The sequence below is a fragment of the Pelobates fuscus genome, chromosome 9, assembly GCF_036172605.1.
Source record: "Pelobates fuscus isolate aPelFus1 chromosome 9, aPelFus1.pri, whole genome shotgun sequence".
In the NCBI taxonomy this organism is placed as follows: Eukaryota; Metazoa; Chordata; class Amphibia; order Anura; family Pelobatidae; genus Pelobates; species Pelobates fuscus.
This window is the reverse complement of record NC_086325.1, coordinates 61,283,834-61,305,237: the sequence shown is the minus strand read 5'-3', so window position 1 is coordinate 61,305,237 and position 21,404 is coordinate 61,283,834. Positions and strand designations below refer to the sequence as shown.

Here is a 21,404-nt window from a genome sequence, read left to right as displayed (position 1 = left end):
CCCATTGCTGGGATCTATCTATAACCCATATATAACGGACCGCCATGGCTATTCTACTAACAAGGTGTAGTCTATGGTAGACGGTGTAAGGAACTTTCTTTCACTATATCTTCAAACGTAAACATTTTTTAATGAAAAGTAAACTATATCTTCAAACGAAAAAAAAAAGAAAGAAAAAGTAAACAGATTTTCTTTGGAGCAGGTTTCATATGCTTCTCTATACTAATAACTTTAAGCGGAGAGAAAATGCATCACAGTTTATAATAATAAGTGATGTATTCTGTATACTCACCAAATTATTCCTCCCCAAAAGATTGAGAAAATGACATAGAATGCCAGTGAACCCCAAATAACCAAATGGTTCAACCATGTCCAGTAGCGAGTATCTAGTGCAAGCTGGAAAAAAAAAAAAAGATATAAAAATAAATCAAAATATGAAAAGATTCCATTATGTTTTAGATTGAGTAATGCATACGTTAAAACACTTTGCTGACGAAAGGCCTCTAGTTATTATTATTGGAAAAGCTTTTTAAAAGGATTTAATATTTTCTGGATACATTTTTGAAAATTATGTTTCATTAAAAAAAAAAAAAAAAAAAAAGTATTTTTCATCAAATCTAATGCGCACCTCAATTTTTTTTAAACCTGGAAGCTAAAAAGGGTTTTTGCAGTCAAATGTAATGTGCATTTATACAAGAAGATACTACTATACAACATGAAAATGCTTATTGCCATATACCATAGTAACATTGATGGTATTTCAATTTTAGTGTTACATGTCAATCTAGTCTTTCTTAAGCCCTCTTTCAGGAACAAAACTTGCCTGTGTGAATTAGCTGGAATGCAATTAGTCTGAAAATTTGGAATTTTGCCCCGAATGGAATGCGCCATCCAATCCAATGCGCATTCACATTTTGGAAACTTTATTTTTCAAAAAAAGTGCACATTAGATTTGAGTAAATACAGTATTTTGAATACCCTAAAAATGTAACAGTTTATTTATTTAATCAGTTTTGATTTAATAGTCCCCCTCCCCATAAACTACTTTAGGAAATCCAATTTATAGAAGAAGTTTGTGAGTCTTGAGCACAATAATATAAAAGATGTAAAGTTTTGATTTACATTAAAAAAGCAGATTCTTTCTTTACGTCTATATATTAATTTTGTTTTTGTTTGAAAGGGTTCTCCATAGTAAATAACTCCAGCTTCGTAAGTTAAATGATACCTGCTTCTGTTTGCTTCTAGAATTCCTTAAAATCAGGTTTTTAGATATCCCTCATACTATGTCACCAACAATATCACTCAGTTTTATAAGCTTCAATTTGTCCAAAGTGCAACTGTCACATTCATCCAGTATAGGTCTTCATTACATTTCAGAAATTTACGATAATGTTTATAGGCAGTTTGTCGACTCTCAAAAAGCCTTTTATTGGTAAGAATTCAATATACTTGGCATTGAAAATATTTGATTTTGCGTTCAAATACCATTTACAGTGGATATAATCTTGATAACATCGACAAAAAAAAAAACAACACTTTTTTTTTCAAAAACTCCTCAACCTTGGGAATCAGGTTGTGGCTGCAAAATAAAGAATTGGTTGTGGAGAGATCACAGTTAACCTCCCCCTGTGCACTTACGAGATAGTGTCCTCTCTGTGCCCCCACCTATTGCCAGGAGGTGGGGCTATGATTAACATAAATTGAGGGGGAGAACCTATTGTCCCCACCAGCCACCCATCCATTGGTTCGACTAAAATAAACAAACTGAGGGGACCTATACCTCCCCGATCACCATCCATGGGTGAATGGTGGGAGCTCTAACAAAATAAATTAAGTGTTATCAGTTTTTGTTATAAACAATCTAGATAAAAAAAGAAAACACCAGTTAACAGAGAAAAGCAACAGAAGTGTAACAAGTGAATACAGAAGGAGGTCGCTGGAAGAAAAAAGAAAAACAAATAAACATAGCTGGCCAACAGAAGTTACAAGGCTTGTCACAAAGCCTCCCAACTGTTGTGTGCAGGCCATTAGAGCATACATTGTCTCCATCTTGCCAGCCTTCATCCTTATGACACTAACCCCAGAATCCCCAAGTCACACCTCAAAACCATCAAACTAATATCAAACTTACAATAATTTCCAGACATTAAGTGCCTTAGCTTGTTCTGCTATTTTTCGTGTGAGATTTAAAATGAACTGCAATACCGGCGCCGGACAGTAGGTGGAGCTGTGTATGGAGAGTGACAGGGACAGGAAGCTGCATCTATCCCTGCTTCTCTCTGCTGATTGAAACCGCAGGGGAGCAACACATGCAGCCAGAGACAGCCTACAGATCAGGGAAGTGAGGGATGGGGTGGGGTGGGGTTTAAAATAGCCTATAGATGGGGGGGGGGGGGGGCAGCCTACATATTAGGGGAGTGAGGGATGGGGGGGGCAGCCTCCAGATTAGGGGAGTGAGGGATGGGGGGGGCAGCCTATAGATCAGGGGAGTAAGGCATGGGGGGGCAGCCTATAGATTAGGGGAGTAAGGCATGGGGGGGGCAGCCTATAGATTAGGGGAGTGAGGGATGGGGGGCAGCCTATAGATTAGGGGAGTGAGGGATGGGGTGGCAGCCTATATATTAGGGGAGTGAGGGATGGGGTGGCAGCCTATAGATTAGGGGAGTGAGGGATGGGGGGGCAGCCTATATATTAGGGGAGTGAGGGATGGGGGGGCAGCCTATATATTAGGGGAGTGAGGGATGGGGGGGCAGCTTATATATTAGGGGAGTGAGGGATGGGGGGCAGCCTATATATTAGGGGAGTGAGTGATGGGGGGCAGCCTATATATTAGGGGAGTGAGGGATAGGGGGGCAGCCTATAGATTAGGGGAGTGAGGGATGGGGGGGCAGCCTATATATTAGGGGAGTGAGGGATGGGGGGCAGCCTATATATTAGGGGAGTGAGGGATGGGGGGCAGCCTATAGATTAGGGGAGTGAGGGATGGGGGGCAGCCTATATATTAGGGGAGTGAGGGATGGGGGGCAGCCTATATATTAGGGGAGTGAGGGATGGGGGGCAGCCTATATATTAGGGGAGTGAGGGATGGGGGGCAGCCTATATATTAGGGGAGTGAGGGATGGGGGGCAGCCTATATATTAGGGGAGTGAGGCATGGGGCGGCAGCCTATATATTAGGGGAGTGAGGGATGGGGGTGCAGCCTATATATTAGGGGAGTGAGGGATGGGGGGCAGCCTATATATTAGGGGAGTGGGGCATGGGGGGAGCCTAAATGAAGAGTCAGCAAGGAGCAGGAAGGGTCTGCAAGGAGCAGAAAGGGACAGAAGGAGCACAAACGTAAAGGAGCAGAAAGAATCAGAAGGAGCACAAAGGTAGAGTTGAAGAAGGAGCAGAAAGGGACAACAAGGAGCACAAAGCTAAAGTAGGAGAAGGAGCAGAAAGGGTCTGCAAGGAGCAGAAAGGAATCAGAATGAGAAAGGAGCAGAAGGGCGCAAATTAAGCAGAAAGGTAAAAGAGCAGAAGGAGCCAAATATAGAAGACAGTGTCAGAAGAAAAAGAAGACTGTCAAATGAAGGAGAAGAAAAGGAGATTGGAGCAGGAAGGACAAATGAAGTGAACCCTCCACTTTATTCTGGACACCACATCATAAGGCTTTGGTACCTGGGCCTGGCAGGGAAACTCTGGACCTTCTCATCTCCCCAGGTAAAAAAAAATAAAAAAATATCAGTGTTAATGACTTTTAACTTTTATTTACTGAGTGTCAGGAAGCACAGAGTGCCGCTGGGTAGGAGTTGCTGATTGGCTAGAGCGGTCAGCTGGCACTCTAAGCCAATCAGTAGCTCCCCATTCATAAAAAAGTTTAAAAAAATTATGAACTGGGAACTAGCGATTGGCTTAGAGCGTCAACTGTCAACTCTAGCCAATCAGTGGCACCCATGCCTGACGTCAATCTGCACTTCCTGACACTCCATTACAGATGCCGAATACCACTGAGGAACCTGGAGCTGGAGGAAGCCTTTGGGGTTAAACCATTTGAAAGCGGTTTAACCCCTTAAAGGAAAGAGCACCCAGGCGCTTCCTGGCATCATAGCATTTTCATTTAGATGAAGTTGTTATGGTGACCAGAATGTTCCTTTAACCCCTTAAGGACACATGACATGTGTGACATGTCATGATTCCCTTTTATTCCAGAAGTTTGGTCCTTAAGGGGTTAATTTGCTTAAAGGAACGCTATAGTGTCAGGAATACAAACATGTATTCCTGACACCATAGTTGTGAAAACGCTATTCACCCTGGCTTTATGTGATAATCACTATGCTCCTCCCCTTCATGACACTGTCAAAAAGGGGCCAAGCATAGATGTCATTACAATTATGCCCCCTCCCCCCCCCCCCGGAAAAATTCCTGCGGACGCCCATGAGCAAAGGCATACTATACTAAAATCTTCTGAGAAACCATTTGTTTTTGTGTAATAACAGTAAGTAAAGAAAACTTTCACAGCCATTCTAGTGTGGGAGGACTACATTAATGCGATACGATGACTGAATTACATAAAAAAAAACTAATTAGTGAAACTATTTACTTACCTTTAATGTAACTGTAAACACTAATGTTGTGAATACTATCGACCCAAATGACCAGTTTCCAAATACCTAAAAACAGAACAGCCCAGATTAGTCTATTTGCACATGGCATATTAAAGAAATGGTGTTGAAATGGTGTGTGATCAATTAGTGGGAAACCGACACTAAACAATTAATCATTTAGGAATTTAAAGAAATACAAACGTGAAGGGAAGGTTTGATAAGCCGTGGCAAAAACGAAGGAAAGAAAATGCTAGAAATGGTTAGATACAAAATCCTACTTGCCATTTTGAAAACCAGAACACATGATATTAGAAGTCAAGATATGGTACCTGCCTTGGCTACATATCACAATATGTGAATGTAGTCTACCATAAATACATAGTGGATTATTAAGAACTTACATTTATAAGTGAATTTGTCACTTGTTGAGTGTTTGTTTTACTAGAGTCATCCAACTTTATGTGCATTGCAGAATTATTCACCCTAAAATATACCGTACTCTCTAGTGGATACTGTTGTATCATGGTAGGTTCTGAAATATGGGTAGTGAGTTAGGATAGTTAGTGAATAATTAGGCAATATTTGAAAGAAAATGCACAATGAAGTGTTTGCAGGGGTAAAATAGTGCCAGATTAATCTTGAATATCTTCAAAACATCTACATGTTTCAAAAAATGTTTGGATAAAATGCAGGTTTTTTTTTTTTTAGGAAATGTAATTAGAAAGTCTTCGAAAACAAGATCAGTTTCATCTTAACAAGCCAGACTGGATTATGACAGTGCTAAAACCATAAGACCAAGCTAGGAAGGTTATCACTCAGTAGACCTCCACGGCATCACTGTGGATGAGCACAGATACTTCCGTTAACCCATCTCTTGATTCCAGAAGACATTTGTAGAGGAGATAAATCAAGCAGGCTATTGTCAAGCTTGTTCAGATTATGCTTAACCAAAAAGAAGAAGAATAATTAATATATGATGGAAAAATAATATGCTTTATGGCTCTTAAACCACAAAGTTTTGGAAGTTTGTAAAACATGGAAAGAGAAAAATAATTACCACAATAAATTTAAAAAGAGTAGATATTTGAATTAGTATTTAACATTAAAGGAAGTCTTAGATATCCCTGCAGTTTGACAAATGTAAGCATTACTGTTTAATAGAAATGGTAATGTTTACATTGTCAGTCAACGTTTCCCCTAGTGGCTGTCAGACAACCACTAAAGGCAATTCCTTCTAAAATGCTTTCAGGTTTTTAAAGCTTTAACATTCACTGCCATGACTATTGGCGCAGCACATTGACTGGTGTGAATATGCAGTACTACCCTCAGTGCTTCCATAAGAAGAAGCCGTGAATTTGCCTGAGACCCCCATAGTGATTACGGTGAACCAGAACACTCAACGAAACCGGAATTCAGCCTTACAAGAGAAGAGCTTCTCTTTATAAATTTATTTTGTAAAGTTTAATATCGCAAACCATTTTAGAGCATTTTAGACAAAGTTCAAAGAGCTTCGCTCACACTTTTCAATTAAAGGAATACTATAGGGACAGGAACCAAACTTATCTTATTTCCAGCATCGCGCGGATTCGCCTGGCGATGGCCCTGCCCAGGTCTGCCTTCCTGGCAGACATCATCAGAATTGATGATCTCAGCTAGTTACAATGCTTTCCCATAATAAATCATTGGATTGGCTGAAAGCGTCTATTCTGATGATCTCCGCCTAGAAAGCGGGCTGGAGACTGAGTCAAACACCGCCCTGTCCAATCAGCATCTCCTCATACAGATGCATTGAGTCAATACATCTCTATTATTATTGCCATTGATATAGCGCCAACAGATTCTGTAGCGCTTTACAATATTATGAGAGGGGATTTAATTATAAATAGGACAATTACAAGAAAACTTACAGGAACGATAGGTTGAAGAGGACCCTGCTCAAACAAGCCTATAGGAGGTGCCTATAGCCTATAGAAGTCTATAGGAGGTGGGGTATAAAACAGATTAAGACAGGAAAACAGCAATCAAATAAGGTGGGAGTGAAGCAGAGCTGGAGAAGAGAGTAAAGCACTGCTCTATAGGAGAGAGCAAGAGACCGGTATGTAAGGTAGAGGTTACTCTGTGAGGCCATAAGCTTTCCTAAAGAGATGGGTTTTAAGGCACTTCCTAAACGATTGAAGACTAGGGGAGAGTCTGATGGCGGTAGGAAGGTTATTCCATAGAAAGGGAGCAGACCGCGAGAAGTCCTGCAAGCGTGAGTTGATCGTACGGGTGCAAGCAGCGGACAGGAGAAGGTCACGGGCAGAGCGGAGAGACCAAGAAGGGGCATACCTATGGATCTGTGAAGAGATATGAGGGGCTAGAATTGTTCAGTGCTTTATAGGTATGGGTTAGCACTTTGAATTGAATCCTATAGGATACAGGAAGCCAATGTAAGGACTGACAGAGGGGTGAGGTGTGAGAGGACAGACTAGAGAGGAAAATCATTCTGGCGGCAGCATTCCTTACAGACTGTAGCAGGGCAATACGGCTTTTGGGAAGACCAATTAGGAGAGGGTTACAATAATCCATGCAGGAAATTTCTAGAGCATGGATAAGCTCTGTGGTAGCATCTTGTGTAAGAAAGGGGGGGGATGTGGGCTATGTTTTTAAGATGGAATCTACAGGGTTTGACAACATACTGGATGTGAGGCCAGAATCAAGTAGGATGCCAAGACAGCGCGGTTGCAAGGATGGACTTATGTGGATACCACTAACTTGAAGGGAGAGCGAAATAGGAGGATCAGTATTAGGAGGAGGAAAGACAAGCTCAGTTTGAGCGATTGGGTTTCAGAAAGTGGGAGGACATCCAGTCAGAGATGGAAGAAAGGCAAGCAGTGACACGTTGCAAGACGGCAGGGTAGAGGTCCGGGGAGGAGAGATGTATCTTGGTGTCATCAGCGTACAGGCGGTAGTGGAATAAAATATGCAATAGAGATTCAAGTTAATTTACTATTAAAGTAACTGTTTCTAATGTTTCCTTCCCCAACAATAGCACGATTAGCCTGTAGACAACCCTGCTTTAAAAGGTTAAAGATCAGATGGCATTTAATATTATTTATATAGTGTAATGGAACTGCAGAGGGCAGGGGGCATTGTGCTTGGGTAGGGTGTTGGCAGCAGCTATAAGACCTAAAGGAATTAAAGCAGTTACGGTATTTAGATTGGATTTACTCCTGTCTGATTATAATAACACATTTGTAAGAATTTGGGGAACTTAATTCAGATCTCTCTATAAAAAAAAAAAAAAAAAAAAATTATAATTTTAGCAGATTGCCAGAATTAGGACAGCATACAGCAGCTATAAATAGTCGTTTGTATTAATTTAGAAAAAATAAAATGATAAAAGTAATTCCATTTGGATTGCAATTATGGCACCAACATTAAAATTGGCAGATTATATGCAACTTATCAGTAATTTTAAATATTGTGTTTGAACCTTTATATTTTTAATGCACTTTATTTTGTTTTGTTAAGACATGACAGAAGCAAGGGCAGCAGTAAATGAAATACTAATACCTATACTGTATGTGTCATATACTAGAACTACATAAAACATAAGGTCAATGAATGATTCTTACCAAACTGTCAAGATCTGGATGCAGATATTAAAATAGGAAGTGAAATGTAAAGTTGTTGTTTTTTATGCACAGAACAATTTTTTTTTTAAATATATATATACAAAATAAGATGATTTAAAAATATATGACCTTATTTTATTTTTTTTTCACATCAGAAATTGGTCTTTCATTAATGCCTCTTTATCTCAAGAGTAGCTTCATCAAATACCAAATCATCATTTTTGTTTTCTTTTTCTTTTCATTGCCTCACTCAAATTTTTTATTTTACATGAAAAAAGAAAAAAAAGAAAACTTAATATGAATACTAAGGTAAAAAAAAAAAAAAAGAAAAGAAAAACAAGATATAAAAACAAGAAAAGAAGAGAAGAAAAATAAAAGGATAAGTGAGGGGGAGTGAAAGGGGGAATCTGCCTTTGCCTATTCATATATATATATATGAATAGGCATATGTCCTTATGGTTTAAAAATATATGACCTTAAAATTCAGTTAAAATAGAAATCTGAGAGGGAATATATTATTCACAAAGATGCTTCTAAAGATTCAAAGGACATTGGAATTGGGGTTAAATAGAGCAACAAAACTGTGCAATCCTACTCCGGAGGTGGCAAACCAGGGCATACCAAGTAATGTAAAGTACATTTTCAGAACATTTATTCGGTTTCCCACATGAAGTCTATAGCAAAGGACCAAATGGTTAGCCAACAGCGCAAGGCCCCATTAATCATTTCTTACAGAGAATAACGAGATCATTAAGACGAAGTTTGTCACATACAAAAGCAATATCACAGTCAACATTATTTTGTAAAACGCTGTCCAGAACACACACACACAGACACACACAGAGTGTTTTGGGATCTACAAAAACTACCCAGGTTTCTTATTAAGCAGCATTTTATGATAATTTGCATGATGGATCAGACACCTGTCTAAGTTTAGATCGTACAATTATTAAAATGTGTTAATCTATAACTAGCAATGTTTGGCATACATTTACATAACACAAGGTGGCTGCAAAGGGGATACTTGATCCTCATGTACTCAGTAGTACAGGCTAATAAACTGTGTTTTTGGTCTGAAATGTAAGTTTACAATAATGCATTTCTTACCTGCCCATTGCCATCCAATGAAGGATTTTGAAAAAGTAAGTAAACGCCAAAGAAAAATAGTAATCCTTGGAATGCTCCCAGCAAGGTCCAGTAAAGGAAAGGCAACCACTGCAGCATTGCATTATCAGATATCCTCCTGCCACAAGATAAGCATTCATTAGCACAAAATGTAATAAAAACTAAATAAAAGCATTCAGCTGAGAATGTTGACTGTCGACCAACTCGCTTCCTTCTTAATCTCAAACTTGATGCAAATTGCAACCCAAAGACAGCTGCCACAGGAGGAGGGCATCAGGCTTTCTATAGGCTATTTCCCAAGAAAGTATCACCATAAAACAAGTTAAGTTTCAGATTGCATAATTCACCCAATTCAATCATACAAGCATGGTGTAAGATGTAGAACTGGTTTAGAACCTCTCTCTCAAGTAGACTTTTTATCATCTTGCTCTCCAGCCATATTTTACCCTTTCCATCTAATTTATTCAACTTTATTACATCATTAAGATCAACTTTTGCCTAATCCCGTGGGATTCCGATATGGATTTATGATCCTCCATAGACCTCAGTGTTGTACTCTCATGCATGCACAAGAGTACAGGATTGACACGGCATCCGGCAAATGAGGCGCCAGATGCTGAAGAGACCTGGAAGACTAAAATGGCGGGGCTGTGAGAGACAGCTTGAGTTAAGTAAAACCGATCTTCCACTGCACCCTGCAGCCACTGGATCCACTATGATTATGTCACTTTTAGCTTTCTTTGGGACATATTTAAAGACCCCTGAACATGACAGATCTGCTTTAACTACACTGTGCAGTAAAGGAAGTTTAAAAATTAGATTTTTCACGTGGGAAAATACCAAAATTTATGGCAAGCAGACCTGCAACTGCACTTTGATAAGAGGATGTGGCAAACGGCAGTTAGAGTCTTATCCGTATGTGCCCTATGCACTTCTAACTTAGAGACAATGAGGAAGATTTATAAGCAAAAATATACCCCGGCACATGAGATGCATGCTGGAGATTGCGGAAGGTGTCCAGGCAAGATGTATCACATATGGTGGACGTGCACTCGTAATAAGCCATTTTGGAAAATGGTACAGGACACACTCACGGGAATGTGCCAATCAAATATCACATTGACACCACAAAGGGCTCTCTTGTTTCTCAACATAGGGTGCAATACCAGGTAGGATAAAACTTGATATACCACACACTAATAGCTGCACTTACAATCTTGGCCAGGGCCTGGAAATTTCTCAGAGGTTCCCTCTAAACATTCCCTAATACACCAGGTGACATTGAATCTAGACTATGAGAACATAGCCAGGAAACAATCCATATCGCAACACACAATACAAACTTACGTTGACAAATTCGAAACGTACATTAGTACTTTACCACCGAACATGGTGGATCCATAACTGGGCGACGCATCATCTGATACTACACTCACGTCAGCAGATAGAGAGTTGATGTATAATTTAGGATGAAAATGGCCAAGCATGATGGAGATGATTCTCCACAGACCACTACCTGTACAGCCCAGAAACTTCAGAGATAGATAGACCAATAAATTAGAGACCAAAAGTCCCTCTTCATCGCACTGTTACTAAATACCCACCATTGTACAAAGTTCTATATGTTACCTGTTCATGTTTGTACCTAGTTATAGGAGCACGTGGGGTGTTAACGCATCGTGAAACACAGCTCATGGGAGCAAAGCACAAATCACACTTGTGAGACATGACCGTGCAGCTCTTGCGAGCCCCTGCGGGGAGATAGAGCACATTGACCTCTCCCCATGAGCATTAGCCGGGGACGGCAAGATTCTGCTAACTACCTGACCAGCATGAACGCGAACACAAGAGCAGGGTATTGCGTACACAAAATGGGCTTAAGAACCTAGAGAGTTGTACATAAGTTTTACAGGGGAATACAATATACTACATAAGTGTTACTTGAGTTAAGGAGGGACGAGGTCCCCCGGGGAAAAAACTGAAGGATGTGTAACCCCCCATTACCTCTCGCTACCCCCCTCTTCTTTCTGTACCCTGCACTAAAGGGCACCTACAATAGTCCAGTTAAACAAGATGGGAGAAAATACCAGGCCGGACAATACACACTTCCAAACCCTCCCCATGCTTATGGCGCAGAACACAGCTCCGCCAAATACAGAATAACGCATATAGACAGGTAAACCATGCCTACAAAGCAAGATACAGAGATAGACACACAAGACAGTAACCGGCCAAACCCACAACTGCCTGTTCCGCAAAGGCCCAACGAAAAAAACAACAAACCATTAGAAGATGTGACACGTTTAGACACGACCATGAACACTAGGTTGGAAACCAAATGGCCAAATTAAGCAACAAGACTGCAATGGCATGATCTTTACACCAAAACCACTTAATTCAGTTAAAGTTGTCTTGGTGCTTAGAGTGTCCCTTTAATTTTGAATAAATTGCTAAAGAGTTAACTTCTATAGTGAGCGACATAGCTAAATGGTTTCAAACAGAGATTGCCTATGTGGTAACTGTAGCAGATGTTTTGCCATACTTACATATATAATTTTGGATTTGAGTTGAGGGTTTCTATGTTGATGTGCTGTTCCAAAAGGCTGTATGCCAGAATGGGCATGGATGTAAAGCATATGTTGTACATTGTCAAATAAGCAGCATCATAAAGTGGCTACAATACAAAGAAAAAAAGTAAAATGTACATGTACGATAAAAGAGCAGGATAAAACATTGACTATACTGGTTTGTAAAAAAAAAAAAAAAAACTACGCCATTGTCTGTGAAGTAGCTAGACTACAAAATGCAGGTGCTATTGCATAAGTCACTTTTTTTTTTTTAATGGCAGCAGACTGGTCAATGTAAGAATAATATGAAAGGGGTAAAGGTCTAGGATAGGGGCTTGACAGAGCTCCGACGTCACGTCCCCTCAGCAGAGAGGTCACCTGGACTGGGAAAATAGGGAGTAACCCAAAAATATACATAAATATAGAATTAAACCTAAAGTGACCACGATCATAGAAAGTTACCACCAGGTTTAGATCCCAGTCCAATCTAGAAAAGGTCTTAGAAAAATAAAAACGTTATTAATAACTCTTAAAAATACTGAGGCAAAGCACAAATAAATGTAGCCTAATGAAAAGAGGCAGAAAATATAGGAGAGGTACTATATGCCTAAGAAATAGTAGTACACAGTACCACATCTGATCAAAAGGATACAAGTGTAGCAAAACATGACTAAACAGCAAAAAAAAAAAAAAAAAAACAGTAGCATCCTGAACCTACCTAGATGCTGTTAATATCTTTTGGAGATGAACATAAATGTGGCTAAACAAAGCCTAGTATAAGAACAATAGTCGAATAGCATAACAGATAATTATCCAGAGGTTCACTAAACAATGAATTGAGGTAAAGGTGCAAACTGAAAGATAAGGAGAAAGGGAATGCTAAAAAAAAACAGGAAAGGTAATAAACAATTCCCTGAGGGAAAGAGAAATAACTTGTAGCAGTAAGGTAATAAAACAGTACCGCAGACTAAACCTCCAGCAGTCAAAATAAAGTCAAACCTCTCTAAACTTCATAACTTCATGTTATGAAGGTCTAATAGTTAGACATCCCTAGCCTCTAAACCCTATATCTCATATAAACACCTTCGTGCTAAATACTGGATCTAAGGTGAAGACCCTGAAGTCCTAAGAAGCCACCTCAGTAACAGAAAATAAAATAAAGTAACAAAAAGTGTATTAGTGCATAGTGCTTAAGTGCTCCATAAAATAGATAAGTATAAAAATCCATGGGTATGATATGAATAGGTATGAATGTGGGCAGATGGACCACATGCAAGATCATTGATCATTGTGCACTCTTGAAAAAGCTTTTTTTTTATTGAGAATAACAGGCAAAAACTGAGCATCTAAACGGTTTAGGGACATTCATTCAAAAGGAAGTCGGACACAACTAATAATATACCAAGAAGAAGAATGGGCTTACAGATAAGACACAAATTAATCAATCGACCCGAGATCAATGGGGAACTTCTGAAATTAGGTTTGAAAGATTCACAATGTTTTTTAGGACACGTATGTGTTCATACTTATGGGCAGTTTATGAAAATAGTTGCCCTTTAGTTTAAAGAATTCATATGTTGCAAGAACCAATCATTTAAACCATCAAAGCAGTTCCCTTGGGATTCCAACTTCACAGATTCAGTAATTTAATTTCTGCAGCATATGAATTCTACCTACTACTGTAAGACGGCACATTTCATACCACACAAAGAGTAAAATTGCAGTGTGCTCTAACTAGGCCAGACACACAGTGATAAAAAAATAAAAAAAGTGGTCCAGAATTTTACAAAACAATAGCACACTAGCTACTGGAGATTGCAGAACTGTGACATGTGACAGCGCCACTAAAGATTGTTAGTAAGTGTTCTGACTGTAAGTCAGGATGTTTAGTGTTTCAGGGCAAAGTTTAATCTTGAAACATGGCTGAAGGCAACACCCAAGTTTCCTGGTAAATCTTTGCTTATGCTTTACCAAATGCATGTTATTACAAATTAAACAGTGCACACCCTCGCTCTTAGTGTAATGACATTGAATCCTTGTGATGTGCAGCTGTAAGCAAGTACACCCCACCCCATAACACGGAGAATGCAAAAACCTACATGACGAAACTAGATCACGCTCACGATTCATGCATTTGCTTCCTGATCTCTATTTCAGTTCTGTGTCAGCATGCAGCCATTAAATAGAAAGGTTTATTAGAGGACAACTGTCACATCGACACTATTTTTTCAACATAATAAACCTGTCAAGTTTTAAAAAGGAAATTAAAAACAAACAAAACAAAAAAAAACCCAGAGAGAAACGTATGCCTACCTTTAGTAAAAGATAGGATCCTTCAGCCATATACATACACGTTGGATCAGACTATGTTTGAAAACAGTCACTATAGTCTTCCCTGCTTCTGTGCAGATGTGATGCAGTGAAGATTATAGAGACTGTCTGCCCCAAGAAGCATGTATATGGGGGAGGACCCTGTTAAATACTAAAAGGTAGGGATGGTTTTGTTACTTTTTTTACCTATACTTAAAATAAAAAAATAAAATAAAAAACTATTTACTTTCTAAACATGATGAAAGGATTATTATATTAAATATAGTTTTGATGTAACTGCTGCTTATTTGGCACTAAATGGTTGGTTCTCGAGCTGTGTCTCAGGTGGTTACTTTAGAAAAACAGTGGGGTCTACAGCTCATATTCCATCATAAATAGATATACATAATGGAAACATGAACTTAATTACACTTTATGCAGTTCTAATAAAAATCAGTTTCCTCCGGATACCATTTTGTGCATTGCTAATCACATGCCCGTTATAACATCCAGGGGATAAGTGTGAAAGGTGCAGAGTACTCAGAGTGGTCCAGGAACATTTTATTTACACAGACTGATTATTAAACACATTTCTTGTAGTTTAGACATTTCTGTGAGTATTATTGCTGTGTAACTCTGTTATACACTCAATCACACCAGCAATACGGAGCACCTATAAAAGCTATACGGAGGGATTTGGGTCCAAAAAGGGACTGTCCCTCCTAAATAGGGACACTTGGGAGGTATGGGGCTTTACTGTACAATGTTATGTCTAGGATATCAGACAGATCTAATTAATAATTAAGCTTTGAAATCTACAGTCTTATGGGGTGAGTAACACCCCAAACAAACATTTGTTTGTTAGTTTTGCAAGTATTAGCCCCTTTTTTGTTTTTAAACTGAACGTGTATATTATATATATATATATATATATACACACAGATGAAAAGAGTGCACTCGAGAGGTCTTCTTAGAGATATAAACAATTTATTGTGCCAAATTTCAAAGACATACAAGTCGACGTTTCAGTCCTCGTGGGACTTTTTTCAAGACAATGAAAGGCGGAAAAAAAGTGGTTTAAATATACCTTACAGGTGATTTGATTGGAGAGTAAGTTATATGAAAGAGAGGCTGTGCAAACGTGAAAGTGATTACTCAACTTTGAAAATAGGGATTTAACCCCTTACGTGCCTAGTAAAAAGGCCTGGAAGTGTGTGTGGTTACGGCCAAGTGTCTAATGATCTGCACTCGCAGACATATTAAAATTCAAGGATAAGAAATATCGAAGCCACCTTAGATTAACTAAGAGTTCAGGAATCTTTTTGAATATTTAAGCGTCTATTGGAACAAATTTTTTAAACAAAGTTAAACAATACCTTACGATTGCTACATTTTTAAACACCAACATAAGGTGGCTCCGCTTTAAATTGGAATTCCAAGTGCCATGTGGTTGCAGACCTAATTATAGATACATTGTAGAAAAAAAATTTCAAAGTATATTTGAATAACCCTAGGGATACTATGTATATACTAACTTAAATGTATTACAAATTAACGGCCATACAGTCTATGGAGTGTAACAGGAGCATCCATAAGCTAACTTGGCTAAATAAAAATTAAAAATTAATATATGATTGATTTAACAAAAAGTCTCATGAGTTAATCACCAATAATGGTTTTTCTGTGACCTTTGGTACAGATATGTATCAGTTACTATTGTTTACGAGACTATGGCTTCTTTATCTTTTTGGGATGAAGCAGCTGAGTGGGTTGATTTCATTAAGTCCCCCCGGGGACAAAGTTCCTAATGTGAAGATCCAAAAGGCTTCTCTTTGAAGAAGTAGGACATCTCTGTCACCCCCCCTGCTCGGGGCCGGAACATGTTCAATGCCCATAAATTTCAATGTGGGCAGTGTATACCCTATTTCCAGGAAGTGTTTGGCTATGGGGGTGGTTGCTATGCCGCTGGATAACGCAGTCCTGATGGTGGATCTGTGTCCCCTCATGCGCTCCCTGAGGTCATTAGACGTTTTGCCGATGTACATGAGTCCACATGGGCAGGTGATGCGATAGACTACGTGTGTAGTGGTGCACGTGATCCTTTGCCGTATCCTGTATTCTTTACCTGAGCGAGGGTGGTAAAACGCTTTGCCCGGGGTCATACTATTGCAAGCCATGCACTTCAAACAACGATAACAGCCTGGACTTTGAACAGACTGATGCGCCATAGATGTATCTGTATGGACCAGATAGTCTCTCAGGTTCCTATTTCTCCTATAACTAATCATTGGGGTATTCTGGAATATACCACACACACTTCCAGGCCTTTTTACTAGGCACTTAAGGGGTTAAATCCCTATTTTCAAAGTTGAGTAATCACTTTCACGTTTGCACAGCCTCTCTTTCATATAACTTACTCTCCAATCAAATCACCTGTAAGGTATATTTAAACCACTTTTTTTCCGCCTTTCATTGTCTTGAAAAAAGTCCCACGAGGACTGAAACGTCGACTTGTATGTCTTTGAAATTTGGCACAATAAATTGTTTATATCTCTAAGAAGACCTCTCGAGTGCACTCTTTTCATCTGTATATATTGAAGGCTGAGGCAGCACCGAGGCAAGCACAAGACCGGTACATTGAGTGCGGGATATTTGCAGTTTATATATATATATATATATATATATATATATATATATATATATATATATATATATATATAGGAAACATGGGGGGATGGTTGCACTCACCTAAACATGCTTAAATATAGATATATATATATAGATATATATATATAGATATATATATATATAGATATATAGATATATATATATAGATATATATATATATATATATATATATATATATATATATATATATAGATATATATATATATATATATAGATATATATATATATATATATATATATATATATATATATATATATATATAGTGATACATTTTTTCCCCCATGCATAAAACAAATCAAGTCACATCTAGCACAGGGGCAATGATGACCAAAAATTCTAATTTCTTACATACCTGTTGTGAAAATCCACAAAAGAATTGGTACAAAAACTGTGGTAGAATGAAGCATAGATTCTGAAAGAGAGGCAAAAGGTAGCAGCAGTAACTACACTGAAAATAATCTGGTAATTAGAAGCAAGTGGAGAGACTGATGTGGGCATAACTACAATTAAAAAAAAAAAATTAACAAAAGACTAGGCACTTTATGTATATGTATGAAAAAAAAATAGTTTTATTTAGTCTACTATCCACCTAAAATAAATAATAATTTGATATGCAAATAATTAGACTGGTAACAAAATGTAACCATTATTGGTTATGAAGAATATAAGTAAATAAATAAAACTTGCAAATGAGTGTTATTTCGGAGAACAATTCTGTAAATAAACATCAAACCAAAATACAGGATAAACACAGTGATTATGGGTCATCTACAGCTTGATTCCATAGATTTTTTACCTTATAAAAGAAATACTGGACAAGGTGCGCAATTCTCACATAATACAAATGGCCGTGCACCAAAATAAGTTTTCTTAAGTGTTTAAATTTTGGCACTGCATAATCACTATTTCTTGCAGCTTGCCGTCCCTCTCTCCCTTTAATACCTATTTACAAAACAAATAAAAAAATAAAAAACACACAAATATTATATGAAGTTTAAATATTGTAGCTGGTAGGAAGAAGCAAATTGTTAGTACATTTCAAAACCATATACACAAGACACAGAATTGTGTACGGTGGAACCTGGGAACTCGAATGGTCCCTAAACTGAAGAATTCTGTAGTCGAACAAAAATTCTAAAAACTAATTTCTCGGTAACACAAAGGATTCTCAGTACCCAAACAAATCATGCCACAAACATTTTCAATTATAAAGCTATGTCTCACTTTAGACACATTTTATATGCTAGAAGAACAGTTACCTATCGCGATCCGACCAATAGTATTTCTTCTCCTTTCTACTTACGCCATCAGTTCTCATCATTACAAGTAAAGTAAAGTTAAATTTTTTCTTTTCATTTACTGTACATTGTGTTTTTTTGTTTGTTTTTGTTTTTATATGATTTTATGCATTATTAAACTAACATTTCTGTTAAAATGCTGTAATTTTGTGGGTCTGGAACAGATAAATCAACTTTTCATTAATTCTTATGGGAAATGTTGATTCGGTTCGCTTACAAATCTGAACTCTAACAGCCTTCTGGAAAGGATTAAGTTTGAGTTCCCACTGTATATTCAAGAGCAACCCATCATTGCACCAAGTTACTTAAAGGACCACTCCACACTGGAAAAAAAAAATGAAAAAACCCCCCACAGTTTAGTAGATATACTCCCAGTGAATAAATGCATGTATATTTTTATGTATGTATTCATTAGGGGTACAGTCTAAAACAGCTTGCAAAAGCTGCAGTACTTATGACTGCAGCCTTTGTAAGCCCTCCCCTTTTCACAGGAAGTGACTTTCAGTCACCTCACAGAAAATTGTCCAATCAGAGGCTTCTCATAGGAAAGCCTCTGTTTCATTCTATTTCAGGTGTCTCTCCTCCCCTATCCTCCCTCTGTCAAAGACCCCCTACCCTATCTGTGTCAGACAGCCTCCCTCCTCCTCCCCCCCTGTGTCAGACAGCCTCCCTCCTCCTTCCCCCGTGTCAGACAGCCTCCCTTCTCCTTCCCACCCGTGTCAGACAGCCTCCCTCCTCCTTCCCCCCCGTGTCAGACAGCCTCCCTCCTCCTTCCCCCCCTGTCAGACAGCCTCCCTCCTCCTTCCCCCCGTCAGACAGCCTCCCTCCTCCTTCCCCCCCGTGTCAGACAGCCTCCCTCCTCCTTCCCCCAGTGTCAGACAGCCTCCCTCCTCCTTCCCCCCGTGTCAGACAGCCTCCCTCCTCCTTCCCCCCCTGTCAGACAGCCTCCCTCCTCCTTCCCCCCCGTCAGACAGCCTCCCTCCTCCTTCCCCCCCGTCAGACAGCCTCTCTCCTCTCCCCGTGTCAAAGCCTCTCTCCTCTCCCCGTGTCAAAGCCTCTCTCCTCTCCCCGTGTCAAAGCCTCTCTCCTCTCCCCGTGTCAAAGCCTCTCTCCTCTCCCCGTGTCAAAGCCTCTCTCCTCTCCCCGTGTCAAAGCCTCTCTCCTCTCCCCGTGTCAAAGCCTCTCTCCTCTCCCCGTGTCAAAGCCTCTCTCCTCTCCCCGTGTTAGAGTCTCCCTTCCCTGCCTGCTTACCTTTAGTTGCCGATCTGTGGGTAGAGGATTTAGTTTCCTCTACCCGGCCTGATAGGAAGTGTTCTCACTCCCTGTCAGTCTGGGTAGAGGAAACTAAAGATCCTCTACCCACAGATCGGCAACTAAAAGGTCAGCAGTGGACGAGAGGGAGGCTCTGAAACGGATAGGAGACGCAAAAGACGCTGCAAGAACTGACCGGCAGGAGGGGAGAACTTCCTCTCCTGCCTGTCACCCGGGCAGTTCTTGCAGCCAGTATTGTAAGGCAGACACGCTCTATTAGAACGTGCCTGTTACTTCCGTTAGCTCAGTGGAGCTAACAGAAGTAGGAAGAGAATCTTCAAACAGCTGGGGAGGCGTTTCTATTTTCTTATATAAAAAAGTGCTAATTTCACAATGCAATTGGCATTTTTATAAACTGGTGCTCTGTGGGTGTGGAGTGCTCCTTTAAGAATAAAACAAGAAAACAAAAACGATGACACGCACAAATCACTGTAAGCACATGACTAACTAAAAACTATGTATCTAAGAGTGTGCTTGTTTCAGGATCGTATGTGAATATATTATTTATTATGCCTTTGTGGGACTTTTGCATTATGTTTGTATGCTGAACAAAGGATTATTGCATTGTTTTACCTCTCTATACATATATGATAACATGCATATGTAATCAGGTACATTGCATCATAACTTGATTTGTGTGATTACAACTGGTTCTCTTACCTATGCCAACATGTGCTTCCAAAATCATACTAACATCATTGGCACCATCTCCTACAGATAAGGTGATTGGGTTCCCCTTGGAATTCTTCACCATTTTAACGATCTATCAAGAAAACGTGAATAATTATTGTTTCTGACAATCATGCAAAGTCGTGGAGAGTAATGGCTGCAAAATAAAAAAATATATACTATAGAGAATATGCCAGGTCAAACAATTCCAAACGTGATTATTATAACTGCATATTTCATGGTCATCACCAACACCATTCAACTGGCCCCCGAGTCGGCTACAATACTGCCATGACCTCAGTTGTGCAGTACACGTGACATTAGGTGTTACTTTATTGCTCATTAAGATAAGGTAGCATAGGAAAACTGTATACAAAAGTACCAACGCATGCACTGACAATCATACACAGGGGGTTAAAGAAAAGAAAAAAAAAAAGTGTCCTGTACATGCACTTAAATAGTAAGGTAGCAATAATATTTGAAAAGTTAATTTACTGCAATTCTATAGTGATGCACAAACCAACAAAAAAGACCATCCATGTGATAAGTCTTATCATTAAAGCATCACTGAGTTGCCCCTACACTCAGGCCAAATCTACATGCAGTCAAGAGTCTATCAGGCCAATGGCTTCCAAAAATGACTGTCTATTCTGAACTCAAAGTAGCCAAACAATACAAATGTATCCAAATCGCTAGCACAACTTTTTTTTACACTTGCAAATAGCAAGTATTTTCAAATCTTAGGGATATCTCTTGGCTCCTTTAACCTTAAAGGAACACTATAGGGTCAGGAACACAATTATATGCATTTCTGACCCTATAGTGCTTAATACACCATTTAGGTGGCTTGCCACCTCTTAGCCCCCTTAGAAAAGGTGAAAACTCACCTTATTTCCAGGGCCGCCGACGCTGGGACTGCCCCATAGAGAAAGATGTGGGCGGGGCCAAACGCTGTTTTGCCCAATCAGCACCTTCTCATAGATATGCATTTAATCAATGCATCTCTATGAGGACAATTCAGTGTCTCCATGCAGAGCGTGGAGATGCTGAACGGCAGGGCTGCCTAGTGTGCAGTACTGCCGAAGAAGCGCCTCCAGTGGCCATCTGAGGAGTGGCCAGGGGTACAATGGAAACACTGCCTTAACTCTGAAAAGGCAGTGTTTGCATGAAAATGCCTGAAGGCAATGACTATAGTCACCAGAACAACTACATTAAGCTGTAGTTATTCTGGT

At 39.3% G+C, this 21,404-nt stretch overlaps 1 protein-coding gene across 6 annotated transcripts in view; it reads right to left on the bottom strand.

Moving 5' to 3' along the window:
* Positions 1-21,404, bottom strand: part of ATP11C (ATPase phospholipid transporting 11C) — a 131,039-nt gene that overhangs the window by 7,849 nt on the left and 101,786 nt on the right. For all 6 annotated transcript variants that reach the window (XM_063431988.1, XM_063431991.1, XM_063431986.1 and 3 more), the window contains exons 21-27: positions 20,164-20,266; positions 17,691-17,836; positions 17,247-17,306; positions 11,875-12,002; positions 9,311-9,446; positions 4,587-4,652; positions 293-396 (exon numbers count right to left, since the gene is read on the bottom strand). In XM_063431988.1, coding sequence (XP_063288058.1) covers positions 293-396; positions 4,587-4,652; positions 9,311-9,446; positions 11,875-12,002; positions 17,247-17,306; positions 17,691-17,836; positions 20,164-20,266 — 743 coding nt within the window. The remainder of the gene's footprint in view (positions 1-292; positions 397-4,586; positions 4,653-9,310; positions 9,447-11,874; positions 12,003-17,246; positions 17,307-17,690; positions 17,837-20,163; positions 20,267-21,404) is intronic.